We start from the raw sequence: 25,830 nt of genomic DNA on the forward strand, positions 1-25,830 counted from the left end.
GAACGGAACTTTGCCCAGCAGGAACCAGGTTTCTGCAGCGTCTGGATGAGCGTGCACGAAGCACACGCCCGAAAATCCTGAGCACGTGGCTCTACCGAAGGATCGGAAGCGCTCCAGGCCTCGGTTTCCCGCTGGAGCGATTACACCCTGGGGGCGGGGCCCGCTTCACGGGAGGGATTATTGTGCAACCGTGGTGCATGGAAGGATTTTTCTGCAGACTAGAGGGAATCGGGACTAATAAAGGGGAACTTGCGACCCCGCGTCTCGAGCTGGCCGTCCCTGGCCTTGGGCTCACCGGGGCCTCGGCCCCCAAGACCTGACAGCTGGAGTCCGGGACCACAACTGGGAGAACTACAACTCCCAGGATGCCGCGCACCGCCTGCGCCCGAGCTCGACGAGGCCTCGGACAGCCAATGGGAGGGTCCGGGGGCGGGAACTCGGCGTACGTGCGTTGTGACGCGCCGACGGCGACGTCGGGGTTTGTGTGCGCGAGAGGCCGCCGATAAAGGTTGGGTGCCTCGCGCCGGGGGCCGTTGGGAGGGAGTGCGCCCCTGCCCCCCCTCCCCGGCCCCCACAGCTGCACCGCCGCTGCCGGGGCCCCACCTTCCCGTCGACCCCCGCGGGAAGGTCCTGGGGCTGCCACCCTTGTTCCCCCGATTGGGGCCGCAGGTGAGAGACCGGAGGGGGTGGGGGTGGGGGTGGGGGGAGGGACCGGAGGGCGGAGACGTTGCAGGGGTGGGGGGTGGGGGGGTGGTGCGTGAAACCGGAAGGGGTACCTTAAAGGGGAGTCGCTATTTCACCGCCGACTTTTGCCCGCTAGGCCGGCTCCGCCCTCTTAAAGGGCAAGGGGCTGCATTGAGAGGGCGGGTCAGGCTTTGCATTTTTACAGAAGCTCTCTGACTTAAAACAATGTTTTTCCCCTAAAAGGCGGTTATCTCATTAAATGCCAGTGACCGTTTCCCAGACATTGAAGCAAAAACTCCTGAGTCCTGGTTGCTTCAAAGCGATCCCTAGTTTAGCTCCACAAAGGTGGAGCTGGGGCTGCAGTGGCAGCATCCCCTTAAAGGGGAGGTCCAGCCTGCTGAAAGGGTGCGGCGCGGCCTTTTAAAGGGGATGCTCTCTTGCTCAATGGGACTCCGCTCTTTCAGGGCACGGATATCTCCTTTAGGGAGGTGCTCGGCCTTCTCAAAGGCCCGTGCGTGCTGCTTCTTAGCACCAGTAGGTTTTTTGTTTGTTTGTTTGTTTGTTTGTTTTTTGGAGACGGAGTCTTGCTCCGTTGCCCAGGCTGGAGTGCAGTGGCGCGATCTAATCTAACATATTAAAGGATACACTTATCTTTTAAAAAGGAAGTTCTTGGCTAGTCGCGGTGGCTCACGCCTGTAATCCCAGCACTTTGGGAGGCCGAGGCGGGCGGATCACTCGAGGCCAGGAGTTCAAGACCAGCCCAGGCAATATGGTGAAACCCCGTCTCTACTAAAAATACAAAAATTAGCCGGGCGTGGTGGCTTGCACCTGTAATCCCAGCTACTCAGGAGGCTGAGGCAGGAGAATCGCTTGAACCCGGGAGGTGGAGGTTGCAGTGAGCCGAGATCGCGCCACTGCACTCCAGCCTCGGTGACAGAGTGAGACCCTGTCTCCAAAAAAAACCAAGAAGTTCTTGTAGCTTGTCCAAAGGGGATGCCTAGCCTTCATTCATTTAAAACTTGTTTACTGAGCACACACTCTGCCAGACATTATTGTAGGCACTGGGATGGCATACAACAGTGAACCAGACAGAAGCCCCTATTTTCCCGGCGTTGACATTCTGGCATGGGGAGACAGAATAAAACAGAAAGCACACTGGTTATATAGTAGCGGTTCTCATCTGGGGGCAACGGTGCTCCCCAGGGGCGACACTGCGGCTAAGACTTGGAGGTGCAGGAGTGAGCTTTGTGGACAGTGTAGAGGAGGGCTTCATAGGCCAATATCAGGCGTCCAGTGGGTCGAGGCCAGGGGCCAGGGCTGCTGCTAAACACCCTGCAGTGCACAGGACAGCCCTCAACAGAGAATGGTCTGGCCCCACATCTCAGCACTGCGGAGGCTGAGAATCCTAGTACATTAGAAGGTGATAATTGCTGTGGGGGAAAAAATAAGGCAGGAAAAGGGAATGGGGAGTTGGAAGGGATGGTAGATTTAAATAGGGCTGTCAGGGAAGCTCTCGCAGAGGGAATTTCAGTGAAGACTCGGAGGTGAAAGGGTGAGTGGCGGGCACAGGTGGAAAGGAAGGGGGTGGTTCTAGGCAGGTGCCCTGAGGTGGGAGCAGGCCTGCCTGGCCATCCTGGGTGACCAGAGTGACCAGGGGCAGGTGGCCAGTGAGGATAGCAGGAGGACAAGTCAGGGAGGGGACAGGCTGCAGGAAGCCGGCAGGCTCGAAGACCAGAACTGTGGCAGATTTCTGAGTACAGGAATGCAATGCCCAGCCGTCCCTGTTGACGGGTTCGCTTCAGCTGCTGTATTGGGAACAGACGGGTGGGCAGGGCACGGGTGGAAACACAGAGATCCGTGGGGAGGCTGTTGCAGCTGCCTGGGAGAGAGACAGTGGTGCCTCAGATCAAGGTGGAGGCCTGTGAGAAGTGGCCAGATCTCGGATATGTTCCGGCTGGAAGGGGAATCTGTGGACAGGGATGATCGAGAGAGAGGAGGCGAGGAGCCTTTGACCTGAGGAAGAAGACGGCTGCCATTTTCAGAGATGGAGAAGCTATGGGTGGAGTCGAAGTTGAGGGCGAGGAGCAGAAGACCACAGTTAGATTTTGGGCACATTAAGTTTGAGGTGTCTAGTGAGGCATCCAGATGGCACCGTCTAGCAGGTGGTGTGGCATTCAGAGGGTAGGTCTCGTAGAGCTGGAGGCCTGGAGTCATTGTTCATAGACGGTGGAGTCCTGAGAGTGGTGGGTTGGGGCTCCCAGGGAGAGAGGACAGACAGGACCAAGTGGTGCCGGAGCCCCGGGCGCTCCCACGTCTAGAGGTCAGGGAGGTGAGAAGGAACCAAGCTGGGGACTGAGATGGGGTGACAAGGTGACGGAGGGCAGCGAGGGAGCAAGGTATCCCGGAGGCCAGGGGGGGCGGGCCACGGACCCAGTGACAAGTGAGCCGTTGTGGGCCACGCGCCGCCGAGGCCATGGAGTGGAGGCACCAGTGTGGGACTGAAGGGGTTTGAGCCGGGAAAGAGCGCGTTGACACTTGAGTTGCTCTGCTGTAAAGGAATGGAGAAATGAGTTCGCAGCTGGACAGGGAAGTGGAGTGAAGAGCTTTTTGGTTTTTAAAGATGGGAGACATAGACTGTTGGTTCTGTAGATGGGAACGGTCCAGGAGAGGAGGAAAAGTGGAGGGTGTGGGTGGGAAGGCAGGGCCCATGGGCACTGGGTCAGGCCTGTGGGAGAGGATCGCGCAGGGTTTCCGGACCTCGCACTGCTGACATCGTGGATGGGATCGTTCTCGGCTGTGGGGCCGTCCTGTGACTGCTGACATCGTGGATGGGGTCGTTCTCGGCTGTGGGGCCGTCCTGTGACTGCTGACATCGTGGATGGGGTCGTTCTCGGCTGTGGGGCTGTCCTGTGACTGCTGACATCGTGGATGGGGTCGTTCTTGGCTGTGGGGCCGTCCTGTGAATTGTAGGGTGCTGAGCAGCATCCCTGGCCTCCACCCACTAGATGCCAGGAGCACTTGCCTCTCTAGTTAACAGATAACCCAAAATGCCTCCAGGCATTGCCGGGTGTCCCCTGGGTCGAAGGCACAATTTGTCCCAGTTGAGAACCACTAGTATCGTGGTCAGAATGTGAGAACCTTCGCGTCTGATTGCTTTTATTTTCACAGAGGCATGATCAAGGACAGGATTGCCTGCCAAGAACAGGAGGGGAGAGGAGGGGCTGGAGGTTTCAGGAGAAAGAAGCATGTCAGGTAGTCACCTGGGGAGTGCATGGACCAGAGACATGTAGTGTGAGCCAGGGAGGGTGATGGTGAGGGGGCCGCAGATTTCGTGGGCTTGAAGGAAAATTGAGACTGAAGCCAGGCAAGGCAAGACCAGGCAAGGGGGTGCCTGTCATGACCACCTGCAGCATTTGTGCAGGGTCGGGCGGGAGTGAGGATGTGGGTTGGCTGGAGGCGGCAGGGCGGGTTAGACGGTAGATGGGCTGGAGTCTAAGGATTTGGGGAGTGGAAGCACCAAGTGGGAGTGACCTAGAAGGCTTTATGGTGGTAGGAAGTAGGTTGTTGCAGGCTCAAACCATGAGGGCACTTTTTTTTTTCTTTTTTGAGATGGAGTCTCTCTCTGTTGCCCAGGCTGGAGTGCAATGGCGTGATCTTGGCTCACTGCAACCTCCACCTCCTGTGTTCAAGCAATTCTCCTGCCTCAGCCTCCTGAGTAGCTGGGATTACAGGCACCTGCCACCACGCCGGGCTAATTTTTGTATTTTAATAGAGACAGGGTTTCACCATGTTGGCCAGGCTGGTCTCAAATTCCTGATCTCAGGTGATCTGCCTGCCTCGGCCTCTCAAAGTGCTGGGATTACAGGTGTGAGCCACAGTGCCTGGCCCCATGAGGAGGCTTTAGTTAGCATGCAAAGGCTTAGGGTATGGCAGTGGGAGGAGTGTTGAGGCCGAGGTGGAGGATAAGGTCTTGGGGGAGAGCAGCAAGGAGCGGAGCCAGGAGAGCCTCTGTGCCTGTGGTCTTCAGGGACCCTGCCTGTCTGGAGAGGGAGGGAGCAGACTCCTAAAGGCAGCGCTTGCTCTCTTGAAGGCGGGGCCCAGCCTTCTCAGACCTGGCCAGCCTCCTAAGGAGGGTGACCCCCAGTTTGCTGGGGAGTTTCCATTTCAGTACTGAAAGTCCAGCATCGCTGGCACCGGCTCAAGTCCCAAGCAAACTGCGACCATTGGAGACCCTAATCCTAAGGAAGGTCCCCTGCAAAGTGGGTGACCCGGAGAGGTAGTCCCTGTCCCTTGAAGAGCCAGTGTGTGGGTTTGGGGTTGAGATGATCCAGCGCGGGGGTGAGCCGCTGACCCACAATCCCTCCCCTAGGTGTGATGGTCGGCTCCCACGCGGACATGGCGCCGGCCTCTACTGCGGAGGGGGCCGGGGAGAAGCCAGGCCCTGCGGCCCCTGCCCCAGCGGCCCAGTACGAATGCGGGGAGTGTGGCAAGTCATTCCGGTGGTCGTCCCGGCTCCTGCACCACCAGCGCACGCACACGGGCGAGCGGCCCTACAAGTGCCCCGACTGCCCCAAGGCTTTCAAGGGCTCCTCGGCCCTGCTCTACCACCAGCGAGGCCACACGGGCGAGCGGCCCTACCAGTGCCCCGACTGCCCCAAGGCCTTCAAGCGCTCCTCCCTGCTGCAGATCCACCGTAGCGTGCACACCGGCCTGCGGGCCTTCATCTGCGGCCAGTGCGGCCTGGCCTTCAAGTGGTCGTCCCACTACCAGTACCACCTACGGCAGCACACAGGCGAGCGCCCCTACCCGTGCCCGGACTGCCCCAAGGCCTTCAAAAACTCGTCCAGCCTGCGGCGCCACCGCCACGTGCACACCGGGGAGCGGCCCTACACCTGTGGCGTCTGCGGGAAGAGCTTCACGCAGAGCACCAACCTGCGGCAGCACCAGCGCGTGCACACGGGCGAGCGGCCCTTCCGCTGCCCGCTCTGCCCCAAGACCTTCACCCACTCCTCCAACCTGCTGCTGCACCAGCGCACCCACGGCGCCACCACAGCCCCCGCCCCGGGTGCCGCCCCCGCGGCCCCGCCCCCCCAGCCCCGGGAGCCCAGCGGGAGCAAGGTCTTCGTGTGCGACGCCTACCTGCAGCGGCACCTCCAGCCCCACAGCCCGCCCGCGCCCCCCGCCCCGCCGCCCCCGCCCCCGCCCGTGGTGCCTGAGCTCTTTTTGGCGGCGGCGGAGACCACGGTGGAGCTGGTGTACCGCTGCGATGGCTGCGAGCAGGGATTCAGCAGCGAGGAGCTGCTCCTGGAGCACCAGCCGTGCCCCGGGCCCGAGGCGGCGCCCCCGCCCCAGGAAGCACCCGCCGAGGCGCCCAAGGCCGACCAGCCACCGTCCCCTCTGTCGCAGCCCCCTCCTCCCGCCGCCGCCCCCGCTCCTGGCTTTGCCTGTCTGCCCTGCGGCAAGTCCTTCCGGACGGTGGCTGGCCTCTCCCGCCACCAGCACAGCCACGGGGCTGCCGGTGGGCAAGCGTTCCGCTGCGGCAGCTGCGACGGCTCCTTCCCGCAGCTGGCCAGCCTCCTGGCGCATCAGCAGTGCCACGTGGAAGAGGCGGCGGCGGGGCGCCCGCCCCCGCAGGCTGAGGCTGCCGAGGTGACCTGCCCCCAGGAACCGCTGGCGCCTGCTGCCCCCGCCCCGCCGCCGCCCCCGTCCGCCCCCGTTTCTGCGGAGCGGCCCTACAAATGTGCCGAGTGCGGCAAGGCCTTCAAGGGCTCCTCCGGGCTGCGCTACCACCTGCGGGACCACACGGGCGAGCGGCCCTACCAGTGCGGCGAGTGCGGCAAGGCCTTCAAGCGCTCCTCCCTGCTGGCCATCCACCAGCGCGTGCACACGGGCCTGCGGGCCTTTACCTGTGGCCAGTGCGGCCTCACCTTCAAATGGTCGTCCCACTACCAGTACCACCTGCGGCTGCACTCTGGCGAGCGGCCCTACGCCTGCGGGGAGTGTGGCAAGGCCTTCCGCAACACGTCGTGCCTGCGTCGCCACCGCCACGTGCACACTGGCGAGAGGCCCCACGCCTGCAGTGTCTGCGGCAAGAGCTTCGCGCAGACCTCCAACCTGCGGCAGCACCAGCGCGTGCACACGGGCGAGCGGCCCTTCCGCTGCCCGCTCTGCCCCAAGACCTTCACCCACTCCTCCAACCTGCTGCTGCACCAGCGCACGCACTCGGCCGAGCGCCCCTTCACCTGCCCCATCTGCGGTCGCGGCTTCGTTATGGCCGCCTACCTGCAGCGGCACATGAGGACGCACGCCCCGGCCAACACAGCTCCCAGCACCACAGCCCCCGCCGCCGGCCCCCAGCCCCCTGCTCCACTGGCTGCCGCCCGGGCCCCACCAGCCACCCAAGATGTCCACGTCCTGCCCCACCTCCAGGCCACGCTCTCCCTCGAGGTGGCGGGGGGCACGGCCCAGGCCCCGAGCTTGGGGCCAGCAGCGCCCAACTCTCAGACGTTCCTCCTGGTGCAGACTGCGCAGGGCCTCCAGCTGATCCCCAGCAGCGTGCAGCCCGCTACACCTCCGCCCCCTCCCGCACCTCCCAAGCTCATCCTGCTGCCCTCCTCCAGTGCTGGGGCTGGGGGCGGCCGTGCAAGGCAGGGCCCGCGGGCAGTGGGGAAAGCGGGCCAGGGGGCGGGAGTGGTCTGGCTACCAGGCCCTGGGGGTCTAGGGGTGCAGGGAGCGGCCAGCGCTGGGGTCAGCGGGGCAGGGCAGAGCCTCATCGTTCTGCAGAATGTGGGGGGTGGGGAGGCAGGGCCACAGGAAATGAGTGGGGTGCAGCTCCAGCCCCTCCGGCCAGCCCCAGAAGTAACCACGGTCCAGCTCCAGCCAGCACAGGAGGTGACCACAGTCCAGCTCCAGCCAGCCCAGGAAGTAACCACGGTCCAGCTCCAGCCAGCACAGGAGGTGACCACGGTCCAGCTCCAGCCCATGGCCGGCCAGCTCTCCAATTCCAGTGGGGGACCTGTGGCTACTGAGGCACCCAACCTGCTGGTTGTTCAGAGCGGGGCAGCTGAGGAGTTGCTCACTGGCCCGGGCCCCGGGGAGGCGGGGGATGGTGAGGCCAGCACTGGTGTGGTCCAGGATGTCCTCTTCGAGACACTCCAGACGGACGAGGGCTTGCAGAGCGTGCTGGTGCTGAGCGGGGCCGATGGCGAGCAGACTCGGCTTTGCGTACAGGAGGTAGAAACACTTCCTCCTGGGCTGACTGAGCCACCTGCCACCGGCCCACCCGGACAGAAACTCCTCATCATCCGCAGCGCCCCAGCCACTGAGCTGCTGGACAGCAGCAACACTGGAGGAGGCGCCGCCACGCTGCAGCTCCTGGCCCCACCGCCGTCAGGCGCAGCCTCGGGCCCCGCGGGACTCCCCGGGGCTCCAGCCTCCCAGATGGTACAAGTGGTCCCCGCAGGAGCTGGGCCTGGTGTTATGACCCCGCAGGGCCTGCCCTCCATCCAGATTGTCCAGACTCTACCCGCAGTCCAGCTGGTGCACACGTTTTGAGGAGAGCCAGTGATTCCTCTCCCGCCCCACGCAGAGACCCCGCCTCACTGCCAGCCGGGGCGGGGCAGGGTGCCGCAGGCTGGGCTTGCTAATAAAGACCCGAGTCTCCCCGCCTGTGTTTTGTTTTCCTGCGGGGAGGGAAGGGGGCAAAGTCATGGTCCTAGCCCCCGCCTGGGAGCGTGGAGTCTTTAAGTCCTGCGTCCTGAGTCGCAGATGGCTTGTTCTGCGTCCTGGGGCCAGCCACTACGTAGGGCTCAGTTCCCCTGTCCTGAAACCAAAAAAGGACGCAGGGGTCATTACAGTGGGGAGGTGGTGGCATCGGACTCCAGGGAGTGCCACTTGTTCACTGTAGGTCGCCCCGCTGCCCCCCTCGTGTGAGAAATAGGGGGATCTTTACGCAGGAGGGCTCTGCGACCCCGGGCGCCCCGTGGGTGGAATGGGGTCCCTGGGGATGGGGGAGTCGGGCGCCGCTGGGCTGGAGGATGCTGAGCGAAGGCCCCGGCACAGATGAGAATCCACCCACTGGCGTCGCCGCCGCGGGCCCAGGTTGCTCAGCAACGAGAGAACGCGGGGCCGGGAGCTCGCGCTGGTCCCCAGCCCGCCGCCCGTCTCCTGCCGGCTTCCGCATCCGTTTTTCCCCAGGTCCCCTTTCTCCGTTGCTCCTTCTCTAGGGATAGGAGAGGTCACTTCCCGGCCCTCCGCAGGGTCACAGCTCGGTTCCTCCCCGCCCGCCCTCCGGGGAGGTTAGCAACGGTTGCTACGGCCCGGAGCGGGCGCTGCCCCGCCCCACCGCGCGCTGTCTGACGTCACTTCCGTCCGCGACCCCCTTCCAGACCCGCTCCCGAAACCTTGTGGAAGGACGAAAGGCGACCCGTGCAGGTGCTTGCGGGTCCTTGTTCTTGTGGCGCGGGACGGGGACGACTGTGGGGGAGGGGGCGCTGGGGACCGGGGTGGAGCGAGCGTGGTCCGTTCTCTGGCATGCGGGGAGGGTGTTCGTGGACCCCAGTGCCTGGGAGGGAGCCCCGTGCTGCAGTGTTGGCGTCCACAGCGCGTTTAAGGGTGTAGATCGCTGAATAATACGGGGGAGGGGGGATCCCGGGAGACTTTAGCAAGGTCGCTGAGTATTGTGGGGGGCGCCTGTCCTGCCGAGATCCTCGCTTGTGGGCCCCGAGGGTTCTCAGTGTCCTGATCTAGGAAGTGCTGCTGCTGCTCCCCACCCTTCGGGGGAGCTTTGGGGACAGAGGTCCCCCCTGACGCTGACCTACTTATGTTCTCACCAGGTGCACGACGCCAGCTCCCTTCTGGGGGGCGGGGGCCTGGGGGCTGCCATGGCCCCCAGCCACCTGTCAGTGCGGGAGATGAGGGAAGATGAGAAGCCCCTGGTGCTGGAGATGCTGAAGGTGAGAGGCAGGGGCCCCAGGGGGCCTGGGAGTGGCTGCAGTGGGGGCATTGCAAGTGGATTTAGCCACCCCCTCCCACCCACCTGAGCCAGCCTGGACCCCTGGAGCCGGATCTTTTCCTCCTGAGCCTCAGCGGCCCTGCTGCTGAAAACCACAGCAGGTGTGGCAGCTGGGGGTTCACCCCCGCAGCCCTACTGGGACCCCAGCACCAACGCCCTCCCTGGTCTCCCATCTCCAGTCGGCTCTGCACGCCAGCGCAACAGCCAGCTCTGTGCCTCCGACCCCAACTCTTGAAAGCACAGCCCAGCACCCCAACCTAACCCAGCAGCCTCCCTCCAGCCTCCACTCCAGCCTGAGGCACCCTCCCTGTCCTTACTTCCCTGGCGCCTCACTGCGGCATTGCTACTGAATTGAGTGCGCCCACAGCTCCTAATTCACTCATCCATCCATCATTCACTCTCGTTCATTCATTCACTCCATACCCAGCGTGCCACACTGAACATCGGACCGTGCTGCCTTCCCTTCCCATTTGGGAGCCCTCACCCTGCCCCGGGCAGGGTCCACCTCCTCTCTTTGTCCAGGAGGCCCTAGCGTTTTGGATGGCTGAGCTACCCCTCCTGCCCACAGGCCGGCGTGAAGGACACGGAAAACCGCGTGGCCCTCCATGCCTTGACACGGCCGCCGGCCCTGCTCCTCCTGGCGGCGGCCAGCAGCGGCCTGCGCTTTGTCCTGGCTTCCTTCACCCTGGCCCTCCTCCTGCCGGTGTTCCTGGCTGTGGCCGCCGTGAAGCTGGGCCTGCGGGCCCGATGGGGCTCTCTGCCTCCGCCGGGTGGCCTGGGGGGCCCCTGGGTGGCCGTGCGGGGCTCCGGTGACGTGTGTGGGGTCCTGGCTCTGGCCCCTGGCACAAATGCAGGGGACGGGGCCCTGGTCACCCGCCTGTCTGTCTCTCGCTGGCACCGCCGCCGGGGCGTGGGCAGGAGGCTGCTGGCCTTCGCGGAGGCCCGGGCTCGGGCCTGGGCCGGGGGCATGGGGGAGCCCCGGGCCCGGCTCGTGGTCCCCGTGGCTGTGGCCGCCTGGGGGGTGGCGGGGATGCTGGAGGGCTGCGGCTACCAGGCCGAGGGGGGCTGGGGCTGTCTGGGCTACACACTGGTGAGGGAATTCAGCAAAGACCTATGAAGCTACAGACTGACAGCCAGGGCAGGGGAGGAGGGAGGGGCGCCAGCACCTGATGAGCGCCTACTGTGTGCGGGTACTTTTACCTGCCCTCCCTCAGTGAGTCCTCAGCCACCCGGGCCCAGAAACAGAAGCCTGCCGAGGGGAGGGGCCTGGCCTCTGTCCACCCGTCAGCAGTGTGAAGTCTGTAGTGTTGGAGCTTCTCAGAGTGGAATGACTCCTTTTCCTTCCTGGCCCTCAGGGGCCTCTCGTCAGCCTCTCCAACCCCTACCTCAGCTCTGTCTGCACTGAGAAACCTCCCCGGCTGATGTCTGCAGTCTGTGCTGTCCGTGCCCCAGGCTGGGAGAGCTATTTGGGGAGGGGGAGAGGAGGCCGAGCAGAATACACCCCAGAGTTAGGGTTTGTGACTCCGCCTCCCTGGGACCTGGATTGGGTCAGATGCCTGTCCTTGGAGGGGACAAGGTTGACTGCTTAGGGGGCGCGGTGCACAGGGCTGCCAGGCCTGGCCCCTCTCTGGGAAGGTTGAGAGCTGAGACGGGCAGCCCTGTCCCTTCCTCCAGATGCATCTGGTTTTTTACACCGTTTGTTAATAAAGCCTGAAACTGCTGTGTGCCTGTCTCTTCTCTGATGCCTTTCCCAGTCAGTCTCCGGACACCCCCCTCCCCCCCAACGCCGCCCGGCTCATTTCTGTCTGGCTGCTCCTTTCCCCAGTTAACATTAATTATTGGGGGGTGGTGCTGGACTGGGAGAAGGGGAGGCTGTGAGCTCAGGGGCAGCCCCAGGCCCTGCCAGCCCTTCTGAGTCACGCTCCCCATTACCGAATTTTTTCCGCCTCACAGCTGCCTGGTGTGCAGGCAGTGGGGTGTGTGTGTGTGTGTGAGTGTGTGTGAGTGTGTGGAGCCCCTCCCCTTCCCAAGCCTTGACCCTTGTGCTGCTTATCCCCCTGGACCCCAGCTCCCTCTGGGACAGTAAAGTTCAACCTCTCCTCTCTCAGCTGGGGACTGGGGGCTTCACACTCAGATCCAGGAGTGGAGGGCCGGGTCTTTCAGTCTCTTTTCCTAACCCAGGAAGTCCCTCCTGGTGTCTGGCTGCAAATCTTCTTGCTGCTGCACCAAGAGCCCCAGGTCTACCCAGCCCCCAACCCTAGCAGTGTTCTCACTGGATTTCCCTGACCACGCAAGAGAGGAGACAGCAGGTGGGCGCCCCCTCCCGCTCATGCTGCCCCCCCACGCACACGTCCCCCAACCCCTGTCCTGTGCCTTCCTGCAGCCAGCCACCCCCTAAGCCTCTCTGAGCACAGCACTTCGCTGGCTGGAGCCTGCCTGGCCGTCGCCTCCGTCTCCCGTGTGGGTGTCTGCAGTTGGACACCCTCCCTCCCGCCCGCCACCCCCCTCCCCCCATGCCTCCGCCGCCGGCCAGCCCCCTCCCGCCCCCCCTGTCCCCTGCCGTCTCCCTGCAGCCTCTTTCTTCTTCCTGGCAAAGCGTCCAGCCCTGCCTGCTCCTCCTCGGGCCTGGGCGCCTCCGGCAGGCGCTTCCCTCCCTCCCTCTCTCCCCAGCTGCCTCCTCCTCTTCTCTCCCGCTCTCCTTCCCCTTTCACCCCATCCCCTGCCCTGGCTGCAACCATGAGGGTCTTGGCCTGCCTCCTTGGTGAGTGATTTGTTCTCCTTGGGGACTCAGGGGGCCTAGGCCCCCACCTCTGACCCCTTAGCTTGTCCAGTTTAGGGACTCAAACTTCCGGGACTGGTCCCTGGTGCTCCTGCATACCCTGGCATCCCTTCTGAGGATCCCTGCCTGATCTGCCCAGCCTTCTGCCAGCCCAGAAGCCCAAGGGACCTGCCCCCTGCCCGCCCCCCTGCCCAGCCCCCTACGGGGGATCTCCCAGACATCTGACCTTTAGCCAAGCCCATGTGGGAGCACCAAAGCCGTGGTCCCCAGCCCTGACTTCAGGGGCCAGACATCTGCAGCCCCACCCGCCTCAGAGACCTGTGTCTCAGCCAGCCCCTCTGTCCAGAGTCCTGCCTCCCAGCAGTGGGGTTTCTGGTTCAGAGGTGTGAGGAGTGTGTGTGTGTGTGTGTGTGTGTGTGTGTGTGTGTGTGTGTGTGTTGGGGTATTCGAGGGGCCTGCGCTGGAGAAAGGGCCACCCCCAGCCTGCCCCTCACTCTGCCCCACCCTCCGCCCTCCCTTCCAGCGGCACTGGTGGGGATCCAGGCTGTTGGTAAGTGCCCAGACTCCTCCCATCTGCCCCCCCCCCCCCACCACCCAGCGCCAGGCCTCCCCCTTCTGCCCATCCAGGCCTGGCCTCACCCCCACTGGGTCCCCGGCCCATCCGAATTCCACTGTGACCTTGGCCCCTGCTCCTCGCGGGAATCCCCCAGGTGTCTGGCTGCATCTCTCTGAGCACCCGGGAGTCTGGGCCCAGGGGCCAGTGAGCAAGGCCACTGGCCTACCGACTACCTGCAGGACAGCACCCTGCCCCTACAGTCGCCCTGGCCCTGGGGCCCCCAGGATGCCCCTCCCCAGTCACAGCCATTCCTCCAACCCTCAGAGCGCCTGCGCCTGGCCGATGGCCCCCATGGGTGCGCTGGCCGCCTGGAGGTCTGGCACGGCGGGCGCTGGGGCACCGTGTGTGACGACGGCTGGGACTTGCGTGATGCCGCTGTGGCCTGCCGGCAGCTGGGCTGCGGAGGGGCACTGGCCGCCCCGGGAGGCGCCTTCTTCGGGGAGGGGGCAGGGCCTGTGTGGCTCAGCGAGCTGGCCTGCCGGGGCAATGAGGGGCAGCTGGGCCTCTGCCACCACCGGGGCTGGAAGGCCCACATCTGCTCCCACGAGGAGGACGCAGGCGTCGTCTGCGCAGGTGAGGACACCCTGGCTGTTCCTTCAGGGGGAGCTCCTTTGGAGATGACCCAGGAACCCCAAGTCCTTAGCCCCAGCAAGTCTGAGTGCGCAGCAGTCCAGAGACACCCAACCTCCCATCCCCTCCAAAGCCAGGTGGCTCACTCCCTCTTCCAGGGACCCAAATGGCCTGGATTCTCCTCTCCTCATAGCTTCTGTCCCTGCCCCCCCACCGCAGGTCAGCGCGTGGCTAACTCCAGGGACGATTCAACGTCTCCCCTGGATGGGGCTCCCTGGCCAGGGCTGTTGGTGGAGCTGAGCCCCAGCACGGAGGAGCCCCCGGTGACACATGGTGAGCCCAGGGGACTGCCCTGCCAACCTCCACCCAGCACACCCTCCTGCTCCCTCCAAGGGGAGAGGGACCTCTGCACTATGAACTCCCAGGGGACACATTGCCCCCGCCCCCCGCCCCACCCCGTCTCCTTCATAGCCTAGGGAGTCCTCCATCACTTCAGACCCTCAGAGACGGAGGCCTGGCCCCCAGGTGGGAGGAAGGATGAGGGGCTCAGCTCCTGACCCCTGGCTGTCTCCACTCCCAGCCCCCCGCCCAGCTGGGAACCCCCAGAACGCCTCCCGGAAGAAGAGCCCCCGGCCCAAGCAGGCCAAGTCCACCCGGGCCCCTCTGCTGATGACCGGAGCCCCCCGCCAAGGTAAGCTCCCTGCAGGCTCCCCCGACCCCAAGGCTAGTTGCTGTGAGGCCTGGGGCCCGGACAAACTGAGGACCTGCGGGTGCCCTCTCCTTAGCCGGGGCCCTGGAGGGATCCCAGTGTTCACCGCGTCCCTCCCCCGGGGATTTAGACGGCCAGGCCTGGTCTCCCCTCTTCTTCCTGCCCTGTCAGGAGGCCCAGGTGTCCTGGCCCACTCAGGTCGTGGACTCACCTCTTCACCGGCTGCTGGCGGGCAGATCTCAGGCCACCGCTCCCTCAGGCCTGTTTCCCCAGGTGAAAATCGAGGAAGGGGTGTTTGAATCAGTTCTCACTGGCCACACCATCCCCTCCCTGCTCACCCCACAGAGCGGCTGCGCCTGGTCTCTGGCCCCCACAGGTGCGCTGGACGCCTGGAGGTCTGGCACGGCGGGCGCTGGGGCACCGTGTGTGACGACGGCTGGGATCTGCGCGACGCTGCTGTGGCCTGCCGGGAACTGGGCTGTGGGGGGGCGCTGGCTGCCCCCGGGGGTGCCAGATTCGGGCCTGGTGCAGGGCCCGTGTGGATGGACGATGTGGGGTGTGGAGGAGGAGAACAGGCCCTCCGAGACTGCCCCCGAAGCCCCTGGGGCCGGAGCAACTGTGACCACAGCGAGGATGCCGGGCTGGTCTGCACCGGTAGGTCGGGCTGGGGCCTGGCCCCTCCTGTCTTCCTCAGACCCCGGCTCCCTCTTGCCCCTCCAGGAAGCTGCAGTGGGCCCGCTCCCAGCTCTGCCTCCTGCCCACCTGCTCTCTGCATGCCCAGCACCCACTCACCACGCTCTCCCGCCCCTCCTTCCACGGCTCCTGCCGTTCTTGCCAGGAACGGGAGGGGCGGGCTTGAGGCTGGGGCTAGTGCTCAGCCCTGCCCTGGGGCCCAGGCCAGTGACCGTTTGTTTAAGCCTCAGTTTTCCTGAAGGAGCGTTGGAGCTAAGAATGCCGGCCTCGGGCTTGAGCCAAGTCCTGGAATGCAAGAAGCCCTGGCTGCCCCCTGCCACTGGGCTGGCCACGGCAGGGACCCTCTCGGAGAGCCCTTCTCTGTGGCCAACCTCTGCTCCTTCCCCGTCCTCAAGGGAGCTGGTGGGAAGGAGGGAGGGAGGTTGGTGACTTGGGGGCATGGAGGGAGACTGAGGCAGGGTGGGGACATCCACAGGTGAGCTTCTATCTCCCCTCATACACACCCCCTCAGCAGGGGGTCTAGCTGTCTCCCGGGGGGTCCCTCCCCTCTCCCGTTCCCCTTGGACCTGGGATAGAACCCAGCAAACAGCTGTTGGGGGGTGTTAGGTGAGAGCTCAGGGGCTCCCTCCCTCCTTCTCTCCTTCCTTCCTCCCTCTCTTTCCCTTTCTCTTTCTTTCTTTCCTTCCACAAATCTTTACACACCACCATGGCAGGGCCTGGAAACCACAGGAGAAAGGCCAGGCCCCACCCTGCTGGACTGCCCGATCTATTGAGTGTAGGAGGCCGGCAGGCAGAGGGCACCCCCTGGCGTTTTGTCAGCGCTGGGGTGGGGACAGTACAGGGGCTGCAGGCAAAGCTGGGTGCCTGCCCAGGACGGGTAGGAAATGCTGACGTCAGTGGGTATCCAGGGGGAAGAGAAGAGAGAAAGAGGCTGACCCAAGTCTCTGCTGTATGCTGGGCCCTGCGCTGTGCACGTTACCTGGGGCTGCTCTGAGCCTCCCGGAGCCCCGATGGGGTGGATCCTCATCCCTCTCTTCACAGATGTGGGGCTGAGGCTCAGAGAGGTGACGTAAATGGCCCAAGACCCACGTGCCTAGCAAGCCCCAGCCCCAGCCGCTGACCCTTCTGGGTCTGTATAGACGCACGCCCCACGCCTGTCCCACTGCACAGTCGGCCGTAGGGACGTGGTGGGGACACAGAGGTCAAAGTGGGAGTGAGGGGCAGAGAAGGCTTGTGTGGGGTGGGGGTGGTGCCTTCGTGTGCCTAGTGTACAACCTGTGGGGGTAGAAGTGGGACCTTCAGAGCAGAGTTCATTGGAGGGAAGTTGAGGCTCTGGAGAGGAGGGGGGAAGGTGCCAAGAAAGGAAACAAATGAACTAAGGCGCCCGGTGAAGCTGGGAGCTTCGCCAGCATCTGATTTAATTCTCATGGCAACCCTGGGAGGGAGACGCTCCCCTCCCCTGTCTGCAGATGAGGAAAAACAGACAGGTGTGTTAGACTCCTCCCCAGTTCTGTGCTCTTCTCTAGAACAGTGACTGGGGGCGATTCTGCACCTGCCTCGTTGGGGGACAGAGAGAGGGACTCCAGAGTCCTCCAATGATGACTCAACTCTTACCCCAACAGAAATGTACCCGAAGAGCCAGGCATGGTTACAGGCTCACACCTGTAGCCCACGTGCTTTGGGAGGATTTTTTGAGGCCAGGAGTTCAAGACCAGTCTGGGCAACACAGTGAGACCCTTTCGCTACAAAATATAAAATAAAAAAAATAGCAGGGCATGGTGGCGCATGCCTGTAGTCCCAGCTACTTGGGAGAGGCTGAGGCGGGAGGATCCCTTGGGTCCAGGAGGTCGAGGCTGTGGTGAACCAAGATTGCACCATTGCACTCCAGCCTGGGTGACATAGTGAGATCCCCTCCCCCCAAAATAAAAAGATGAAATGTACCCTATGCACCTTAAGGCCAGCGAAAGGTTAGTATCTAGACTAGTGGCTCTCCGCTGGCAAGGGAGTGAGGGCTTTCTCGTCCCCTTCCTCCCCAAAGGACAGCAGGCAATGTCTGGAGATGCTTTTGGTTGTCGCAGCTAGGGGGAGGGGTTGCCACTGGCATGTGGTGGGTAGAGGATGCAGCACAGGACAGTCCCCACGATAAAGGAGGATGCCCAATGTCAGTGGTGCTAAGACTTGGAAATCTGGCTCTCTAGGATCGGAGGGGCCAGGCATGGGAGGTGGATCCAGGGGACCAGAGCCAGAGCTCCCAACATCCTCAGCCCCCACCGTCCCGAGGCAAGGGACATGGGGGATGCACCAGAGTTGGACTCTGGGCCAGTGACTTCCTGTCTTGGAACCTTTTCCTCATTTGGATAGTGAAGATGGAATATTTGCTTCCCAGAGTCATCTTGGGGTTGCAGCCTGCCTGAGCATAACTTAGTCCCCGCTCATCCACCCTCGTTTCCTGGCCCTGTGCTCCCTCTCCCACTATCCAGGCCCAGCACCTCGGCTGCGCCTGGCCGATGGCCCCCACGGGTGCGCTGGCCGCCTGGAGGTCTGGCATGGGGGGCACTGGGGGTCGGTGTGTGACGACGCCTGGGACCTGCGAGACGCCGCTGTGGCCTGCCGGGAGCTCGGCTGCGGAGGGGCGCTGGCCGCCCCCGGGGGTGCCTTCTTTGGGGAGGGGTCTGGACCCATCATCCTGGACGACCTTCGGTGTCGGGGAAACGAGACGGCCTTACGATTCTGCCCAGCTCGGCCCTGGGGCCAGCATGACTGTCACCACCGTGAGGACGCCGGGGCCGTGTGTGACGGTGAGGGGGCTGTGGTGGACGACGAGGAGGTGGGCGTGCTGGTGCTTGGAGCGGAGGGGCAAGTGGGGGGGGGTCCCTGCGCGCCCTTCCTGCCTTCTGTCCGGACTTTCCACTCCCCCATCTTATTACCCTCTGAATCCTCACCCTGTGTGAGTGGTTCTCAGCTGGGGGTGGCTTTGCCCCCAAGGGGACATTGGACAGTGTTTGGAAACATTTTTGATGGTCACAGCTGGGGGTGGGGGTGCTCCTGGCACCCAGAGGTTAGAGGCCAGGGGTGTTGCTCAGCATCCTGCAGTGCACAGGACGCCCCCACAGCCAAGAACAATCCAGTCCCAAACGGAAACAGCCGAGGATGAGCCTCAGCCCTGTGGCAGCCCTGGCTGGCCCTGCCTCCTGGCCCCTGGCAGAAGCCAGCCTTCTCTGCAGAAGGTCGCCTCCCGCTTCTGTGTCATCCCTAAGCTACCAGCCCTCTGTTCTCTCTGTTGCCTTGCTCCGCATTCACACCCCCTCTCCCCAGGTCAGGAATGTGGAAAGTGTGGGCTGTGTCTAGGGAGGAGGTTCGGCAGGAAGAGATCTCTGCGTGCAGCTGAGAGGACTGAGGAAGGATGACGCAGGAGGTGGGGGTGCCGGCTCCAGGATGGAGGGTGTGTGTGGATGGCAATCACTTACCCCCTGCTCCACAGGCATGCCCCTGGGCTATGTCCCTCCCACGGCCCCCACGGACAGCAACAACTCCACGCCCAGGGAGGCTGCCTCCAGGCCCCCGTCCACCATGACGAGCCAGGCTCCAGGGACGGCAGGCGTTTCACCTCCTCCAGCCTCCCCTACTGTCCTTTGGGAGCCTGGACCGGAAGCCGGTGAGTCCCTCCATGCTCTCCAAGAAGACAGCGTCCTTCCTTCTGTTTCCTTCCCTCAGCTCTGAGACTGTCTCATGGGGGGCCTCTGGCAGAGAAAGGTGGAGAAGAGGAGCACAGGGGCCTTGCCCAGAACACTGAGCTGGGTTCAATGCTCTGCTGTCACGTCTGGGAGCATGACTTTCATCATTTACTGAGCCCCCAAAATTCTGTAGCCAGTCCTGGAGAAGAGAAAGGATGGTGGGCTGAGAGTCTGCTCTATTCCCAAGCTGCACGGTGTGGCTGTAGGATCCATCATGGGGTACTCAGGCCAGCTTCAAGGAACAGCCCTGCTCAAACATTACCTTTACTTTCCAGAGTCTCTGATTCTTTAGCAAATGTGATCAATGGTTCTGCCTGCCTCCTTTCCACTATATATATATTTTTTTTTTAATTTTTTTTTTTTATTTGAGACTGGATCTAATTCTGTCACTCAGGCTGGAGTGCAGTGGTGTGATCATGGCTCACTGAAGCCTCAACCTCTCAACCTGCAGGCTCAAGTGATCCTCCCACCTCAGCTTCCCAAGTAGCTGGGACTACTAATTTTTTGTATTTTTTTGCAGAGATGGGGTTTGCTATGTTGCCCAGGCTGGTCTTGAACTCCTGAGCCCAAACCATCTGCCTGCCTTGGCCTCCCAAAGTGCTGGGATTAGAGGCATGAGCCACCGCGCCTGGCCTCTTTCATGAGTATTGAAAGGACTGTTGTTTTAAAATATAGGTGTTATTATTACCCAGGTATGGTGAGGCCAGGAGCTCAGGAGATGACAGCCACTAAAAAGATTGTGACTAACGGTTCTCAAGAGGACGGTGTGCCACACGGGGCCACACAGGGAAGCACCAGGGCCAGGCAGGAGGTAGAGGGAGTGAGGGGGAAGCATGGCAGGAATCTGTATCTATACATTTATTTAGAGACAGAGTCTCACTTGGTTGCCCAGGCTGGAGTGCGGTGGTGCAATCACAGCTCCCTGCAGCCTCAAACTCCTGGGCTCAAGTGATCCTCCCACCTCTGCCCCACTACGGCTGCATGCCACCGTGCCTGGCTATTTTTTGTTGTTGTTGTTGTTGTTGTAGAGACAGGGCCTCACTATTGTCCAGGTTGGTCTCAAACTCCTGGCCTCAAGTGATCCTACTGTCTTGGCTTCCCTAAGTGCTGGGATTATAGGCGTAAGCCACCATGCCCGGCCAGGTGCAGGGGTCTTTCTTGTGTTTTTTGTAGGAAGGAATAGGTGAGACAGGGTAAGCAGGCTTAGAAGTGGCTGGTTTGAAGAATTTCAGCGGGGTGAGGGGGGAGGGTGGCGGCTCAGAGGCTTGTCCTTAGTCGTCTGGTACTTGGCCCTGGGGCAGTGAGGACAGGTGCAGAGTGGCCCAGGGTGTGAGAGCCCAGTGGAGAGGGTGGTTTGCACACAAAAGGCATGCTCAAGCCGTTTACCATCTCTAGGAATTAGCTAACCCTGGGAGGGGCAGTCCCTCAGGATCAGGAATGCTCCAAGATGTCAAAGCATCAGAAATACAGAAAATAAAAAGGCGTGGTTAACACAGCTGTCTCCTCAAGATGGGAAAAAGCCGAACAAAAGCAGCACCTTATTTTCACCATGATCACCATTCCCAGAGGCCTCGTTCCCCTTTCCCTGAATAATAATGTCAGCTAACACTGAATGAGCACGTACTGGCTCCTGGTGACTGCTGCTGTTCCCAGTTCTCTCAGTGTCTCAGGCCAGGTGATGCTTACAGCCAGAGGTGTGGGTACTGACAGGTCTCCATGCTACAGATGAGGCAGCGCAGCTGAGAAATGGGAGAGCCAGCAAAATCACCTCTTCCAGGGCTCACATTCTTTAAAAAACAATTGTGATAAGACATACATTGGCCGGGCGCGGTGGCTCACGCTTGTAATCCCAGCACTTTGGGAGGCCGAGGCGGGCGGATCATGAGGTCAGGAGATCGAGACCACGGTGAAACCCCGTCTCTACTAAAAATACAAAAAAAAAAATTAGCCAGGCGTGGTGGCGGGCGCCTGTAGTCCCAGCTACTCGGAGAGGCTGAGGCAGGAGAATGGCGTGAACCCGGGAGGCGGAGCTTGCAGTGAGCAGAGATTGCGCCACTGCACTCCAGCCTGGGCAACAGAGCAAGACTCTGTCTCAAAAAAAAAAAAAAAAAAAAAAAAAAAAAGACATACGTGACATAAAGTTTACCATTTTTACCAGTCTTTTTTTTTTTTAAAAAAACAGGGTCTCGCTCTGTCACCCAGGCTGGAGTGCAGTGGCACGATCTTGGCTCATTGCAACCTCCGCCTCCCAGGTTCAAGCGATTCTCCTGCCTCAGCCTCCCGAGTAGCTGAGATTATAGGCGTGAGCCACCGCGCCCGGCCCATGCCTGGCTAATTTTTGTATTTTTAGTAGGGACAGAGTTTCTCCATGTTGGCCAGGCTGGTCTCGAACTCCTGACCTCAGGTGATCTGCCCGCCTCGGCCTCCCACAGTGCTGGAATTACAGATGCGAGCCACTGCGCCTGGCCTGCTCCTCCCTGTCTTTTAAAGGACTTCCTCTGAGAAGGCTTCTCCAGCTTCCCCAGGCAGAATTTTTCTCACCTTCTCCTCGTTGTGTGTCTGCCTTGCCTTTTGGGTACTTTCACTACTCCCTTTAGCTCGCTGAGCTGTAATGAAGTGTGTGCACGCTACTTTCTCTAAAGACCGAGAGCTTTTCAAAGCAGAGGCTGTGCCTGACTCATAAACAACAACGAAACACCTTATTATCCCTGGTGGTCTAGTGGTTAGGAAAATAAAATCTAAAAAAGAAGAAAAAACCCCTTATTAAACCAATAATAATGAGAGAAAATTAAGGGTGGTGAAAAATTGCATGGAAAGAGACTGTTATTTTAATTGAGGTGAAATTCATGTAACATAAAGTTAACCAGTTTAAGTATACAACTCAAGTGGTATTTATACATTCAAAATATTGTACAACCACTACTATTTGGCTCCTGTGAAAGGTGCTGCTATGAACATTCACATACCGGCATCTGTGTGCATACCTGTTTTCGGTTTATTTTGGGTATATCCCTAGTAGTAGACTTTCTAGATTATATGGTAATTTGATGTGTAGCTTTTTGAGGATTCTCCCAACTCTGCCTGACTCATTATCCCTTGTGCCTAATGCAGAAAGTGGCAGAAAAAAGGCCTCATGAAATACTTGCTGCCTGGAGGAAAGGATGGATGAATGGAGGGAAGGCCTAGATGGATGAATGGAAAGGAAGATGTGGGGAGGGAAAGGTGGATGAAGAGTCAGGAGGCTGGGCAGCTTCCCTGACTCTAATTCTTTGGGTCTCTTCTACCCCAGGGTCCCCCCAGCTGCGCCTGGTGGCTGGGCCCAGCAAGTGCTCAGGTCGACTGGAGGTGTGGCATGACCAGCGCTGGGGGACCGTGTGTGACGACAGTTGGGACATGCGGGACTCAGCCGTGGTCTGCCGGGAGTTGGGCTGTGGTGGACCTCAGCAGCCAGACCCTGCTGCTGGCCGCTTTGGCTGGGGCGCGGGCCCCATCTGGCTAGATGATGTGGGCTGTGTGGGGACAGAGGCTTCGCTGTCCGACTGCCCTGCTGCTCCCTGGGGAAAGCACAACTGCGCTCACAATGAGGATGTTGGGGTCACCTGCACTGGTAAGGAGGCCCTAGCTATCTGTTGACTCCAGGAGGGCTTCCTGGAGGGGAACAGTAACTAACACGGGCACTAACATTGATTGAACTCTTCCTAAGCCCCAGCCCTGTGCTGGGTGTTTTTGCACATATGACCACATTGAAATCACATAGTAAGTCTAGGATGGTGTGTGTTATGCCCATTTTACTGATAAAGAAGCTGAGGCACAGAGAGGTTAGGTAACTTGCTCAAGATCACACAGCAACAACTAACTGGCAGATCTGGGATTCCCACTGAGAGAAGCTGCTGCTTCCTCTTCCTTCCAGGAATCAAGGAAATCTCCCACTAAGAAAGGAGCTTTAGCTTTCCTAAGATGAAAGGAAGCACGCAGGGCACTGGGAGATGGAGAGAAGCCAAAGTGAGAGCCAGTTAACATAAACTCAGGCAATGCCTGTTATTAAATGGCAGAGGCTGAGCCAGGTGCAGGGTCCTCATGCTGGGCTCATGAGTGGAAGGAACGTGGTCTTGGTCTTTGAATAGCTCATAGCTCATGGAAAGAAAGAAATACTCTAACAAATCATTGCAAACCTGTGTGACTCGTAGTTTGAGGTCACCAAGACCACTGTCAGAGTCAATATTTTGCTAGAAGAACTCAGAATCAAAGAATCTGTTGCACTCAGGGTTATCGTTTATCACAGTGAAAGGATACAGATTAAAATCAGCCAAGGGAAGAGGCACCTGAGGCAGGGCTCAGGAGAGAGCAGGTGTGAGCTTCCAACTGTCTTGTCCCAGTGGAGTTGTGCAGACAGCACTTCATTATTCCAGCAACGAAATGGGACAACACACATGAGGAACTGCCAACTAGGGAAGTTCCCCCGAGCCTTGGCGTCCAGAGTGTTCATGGGGACTCGGCCACGTACATGTGGCTGACCATAAATCACACTGTTAGCATAGGTGATCTGGCATGGCCCAAGTCCCCCAGGGAAAAAAATCTCTTATCAGGCAAGGTGTTCCAAAGGCTTTGAAGTCATCTCCCAGGAGCCGGGGAAAAGGCTAAACCTTTCTTTGGGCAAGGTGAATCCTTTACTGCACACGTGTGCTAATCAGAAAGACGGAAGATGGAGAGTGGTGTCTCAAAGGATGGAGGCATCTCCTCTGCTGAAAACTATGGCTCTTCCCTCTGTCCCCCTCTTCCTGAGGGCCACGGGGGCACCACAGAAGGATTCTGCGTTCAGGAGTGCCCTGTCGGACCTGGGTACCCCACTGGTGGTCAGTAAGAATTGACAGGGAGGTAGGGAGACCTGTCAGAAGGTACAGGAAATGAGGCCCTGACTCAGAGCAGAAGCTGAGGAGATGGAGAGGAAGGGTCAGGTGTGAAAGGGTGAGGGGGTCAGTCATGTCCAGATTGTAAATGCCAAGAAGGCGGGGGCGGTGTCGGGTTTGGCTTGCCACAGCCTCCCCAAGGGTCTAATACGGTCTGTGGCTCAAAGGAGGTGCTCAATAAATATTTGTGACAATAGATGAATGAATGATGAATGAATGGGAACTGGGTGACTGGAGAGAAGGAGGGGCCTGGGTAGATGATCTTGTCATCATGGTGGTCATGATGGTGTCTCCATCTTCTCTTCCTGCCCCACTCACCTTCCAGGGTCCCCAGGCCTGGACTCCATCTCAGACCCCTTCAGCTGGAGCTGGATTCCTGGTCTGGGGAGAGATCGGGATGCCTGGCTCCCGGGAGAGCTGGCCACCAAGCCCTCTGCAAGTGTGACCACCAGAGTTCTGGAGAAAACAACCACAAAGGCCCCAGGGAAGATGCCTAAGAGTACTAAGAAGTGGCTGACAAAAAATGCAAAGAGACCAACCACTCAACCCCCAGTGACGCCAACCACGAAACACTCCAGGGCCCAAAGCCCCCCAGACCTAACCTCACAGACCACTACAGCCCTGACCACTGAGGCCTCCCGAAGACCTACCTCTGAGTTTACCAGAAGGCCGACCACAGAGGCCCCCCAGAGATGGACCTCTCACACCACTGCCATGCTGACCCCTCAGGCCCCCCGAGAACGGACCACTAAGACCATGGCAATGCTGACCACTCAAGGCCCCCAAGAAATGACCTCTGAGGCCGCTATCAAGAGAATCCCTCAGGCCTCCCTGGAGCCATCTGCTGAGATCCCAGAAGGGTCTCCAGAGTCACCTAAAGACCCGGCCCCCTCTCCCAGTGCCAGCACCACTGGGGAATCAGGTGAGTGGCGGTGAGGGGTGTGGGGAGAGAATGGGAGAGGCTGACCCTCCCTCCTGACCTAAGGGCCTTCCACGCAGGCCTGTTCCGGGTTCGTCTGGCCGATGGGCCCAACCGCTGTGCCGGCCGGCTGGAAGTGTGGCATGCCGGACGCTGGGGAACAGTGTGTGATGACAACTGGGACCTGCGGGACGCCACTGTGGCCTGCTGGGAACTGGGCTGTGGAAAGGTCCGGCCTCGAGTGGGCAAAACCCATTACGGCCCTGGGACTGGGCCCATCTGGCTGGATGACATGGGCTGTAAGGGAAGCGAGGCCTCACTGAGCGACTGCCCCTCGGGGGCTTGGGGGAAGCACAACTGTGACCACGAGGAAGACGTGGGGCTCACCTGCACTGGTACCAGGGCATGGCGGTGGTGGTGGGGTTGTCGGGGGTGGCCAGGAGAATGGAGTCAGGGTGGGGCCAGGTGATGGCACCATGGTCGACTCTAAAGAACTGGGCATGAGGGGTCGGGGTAGGGAGATCCCAGAGTTGCTCCAGAAGATTCCAAAAGGGGAGGGAAGAGCAGCAGCAAGGACCTCTGAGAAAGAGGATGGGGTCAACCATTACCCCAATTTCTCCAAAGGCTACACAGACTATGATGATTATCCCCCCTGGACCTGGGACCCCACCTCAACAGAGGACCTGGCCAAGGGGAGCACCACAGTGAGGGTACCTGGACACAGTCTCCCCTGGGGCACCACCAGGCACCCGGGGAGCTCCTCCCCAGCAACAAGACGCCTGCCAGACACAGGTGAGGGGCCTGATGGGGGTGGCCATGGGGGGCCTCCATAAACCTCCATTCGCTTCCCTGCAGGGTTTCCGGAAAGACGCTTCTCAATGAGCTGGCTGAGGCCTCGGGGTACCCCGGAAAGATTTCCCTTGGCTCCTGAGACCCTAAACACATTACCTCCTTGGGCTCAATGGTGACACTTCTTCAGAGCCAAGGACACCATCTAAGAGATCAGACTAAGCTCAGCAATCCTGAGTCCATGGCCCTCCTGTAAGCCACACAATATGCAAGCCTGGGGCCCTTAGTCAAACCCACAACCAAGGGCCACACTGTCATCACATCATCGTCCCCACCCCAGCTCCCCCAGAGCAAAAGAAACCTTACCCATTCTTGAAGCTCACGCTCTGGTCTGGGTCTGGTATGACTCAGACAGAG

General features: G+C 60.8%; 4 protein-coding genes across 4 annotated transcripts in view; 3 read left to right on the forward strand and 1 right to left on the reverse strand.

Annotated features, from left to right (window-relative positions):
- The first annotated feature begins 493 nt into the window (after nt 1-493).
- Nucleotides 494-8,348, forward strand: ZNF628 (zinc finger protein 628). Its single transcript, XM_032171211.2, has 3 exons — nt 494-669; nt 3,853-3,936; nt 5,054-8,348. Exons 2-3 carry the CDS (start codon nt 3,930-3,932, stop codon nt 8,236-8,238), a joined length of 3,192 nt encoding a protein of 1,063 aa, XP_032027102.1. The 5' UTR covers nt 494-669; nt 3,853-3,929; the 3' UTR covers nt 8,239-8,348.
- A 17-nt stretch (nt 8,349-8,365) lies between these two features.
- Nucleotides 8,366-8,866, reverse strand: LOC131380826 (spermatogenesis-associated protein 31E1-like). The gene is made up of 2 exons (XM_058425640.1): nt 8,636-8,866; nt 8,366-8,506 (listed from the first exon to the last, which is right to left on the reverse strand). The coding sequence occupies exons 1-2, from the start codon at nt 8,864-8,866 to the stop codon at nt 8,399-8,401; spliced, it is 339 nt and encodes a 112-aa protein (XP_058281623.1). The 3' UTR covers nt 8,366-8,398.
- A 17-nt stretch (nt 8,867-8,883) lies between these two features.
- Nucleotides 8,884-11,435, forward strand: NAT14 (N-acetyltransferase 14 (putative)). Its single transcript, XM_032171212.2, has 3 exons — nt 8,884-9,117; nt 9,519-9,638; nt 10,266-11,435. The coding sequence occupies exons 2-3, from the start codon at nt 9,567-9,569 to the stop codon at nt 10,812-10,814; spliced, it is 621 nt and encodes a 206-aa protein (XP_032027103.1). The 5' UTR covers nt 8,884-9,117; nt 9,519-9,566; the 3' UTR covers nt 10,815-11,435.
- An 847-nt stretch (nt 11,436-12,282) lies between these two features.
- The window catches only part of SSC5D (scavenger receptor cysteine rich family member with 5 domains), a 29,611-nt gene continuing 16,063 nt past the window's right edge, over nt 12,283-25,830 (forward strand). Inside the window, exons 1-12 of the mRNA XM_032171213.2 lie at nt 12,283-12,458; nt 13,000-13,026; nt 13,357-13,665; nt 13,882-13,995; nt 14,243-14,353; nt 14,717-15,025; nt 17,545-17,862; nt 18,546-18,719; nt 22,088-22,405; nt 24,031-24,627; nt 24,705-25,019; nt 25,249-25,416. Of these exons, the coding sequence (XP_032027104.1) occupies nt 12,434-12,458; nt 13,000-13,026; nt 13,357-13,665; nt 13,882-13,995; nt 14,243-14,353; nt 14,717-15,025; nt 17,545-17,862; nt 18,546-18,719; nt 22,088-22,405; nt 24,031-24,627; nt 24,705-25,019; nt 25,249-25,416 (2,785 nt within the window). The 5' untranslated portion in view covers nt 12,283-12,433. The remainder of the gene's footprint in view (nt 12,459-12,999; nt 13,027-13,356; nt 13,666-13,881; nt 13,996-14,242; nt 14,354-14,716; nt 15,026-17,544; nt 17,863-18,545; nt 18,720-22,087; nt 22,406-24,030; nt 24,628-24,704; nt 25,020-25,248; nt 25,417-25,830) is intronic.

The sequence above is a fragment of the Hylobates moloch genome, unplaced genomic scaffold, assembly GCF_009828535.3.
Source record: "Hylobates moloch isolate HMO894 unplaced genomic scaffold, HMol_V3 SCAFFOLD_12, whole genome shotgun sequence".
In the NCBI taxonomy this organism is placed as follows: Eukaryota; Metazoa; Chordata; class Mammalia; order Primates; family Hylobatidae; genus Hylobates; species Hylobates moloch.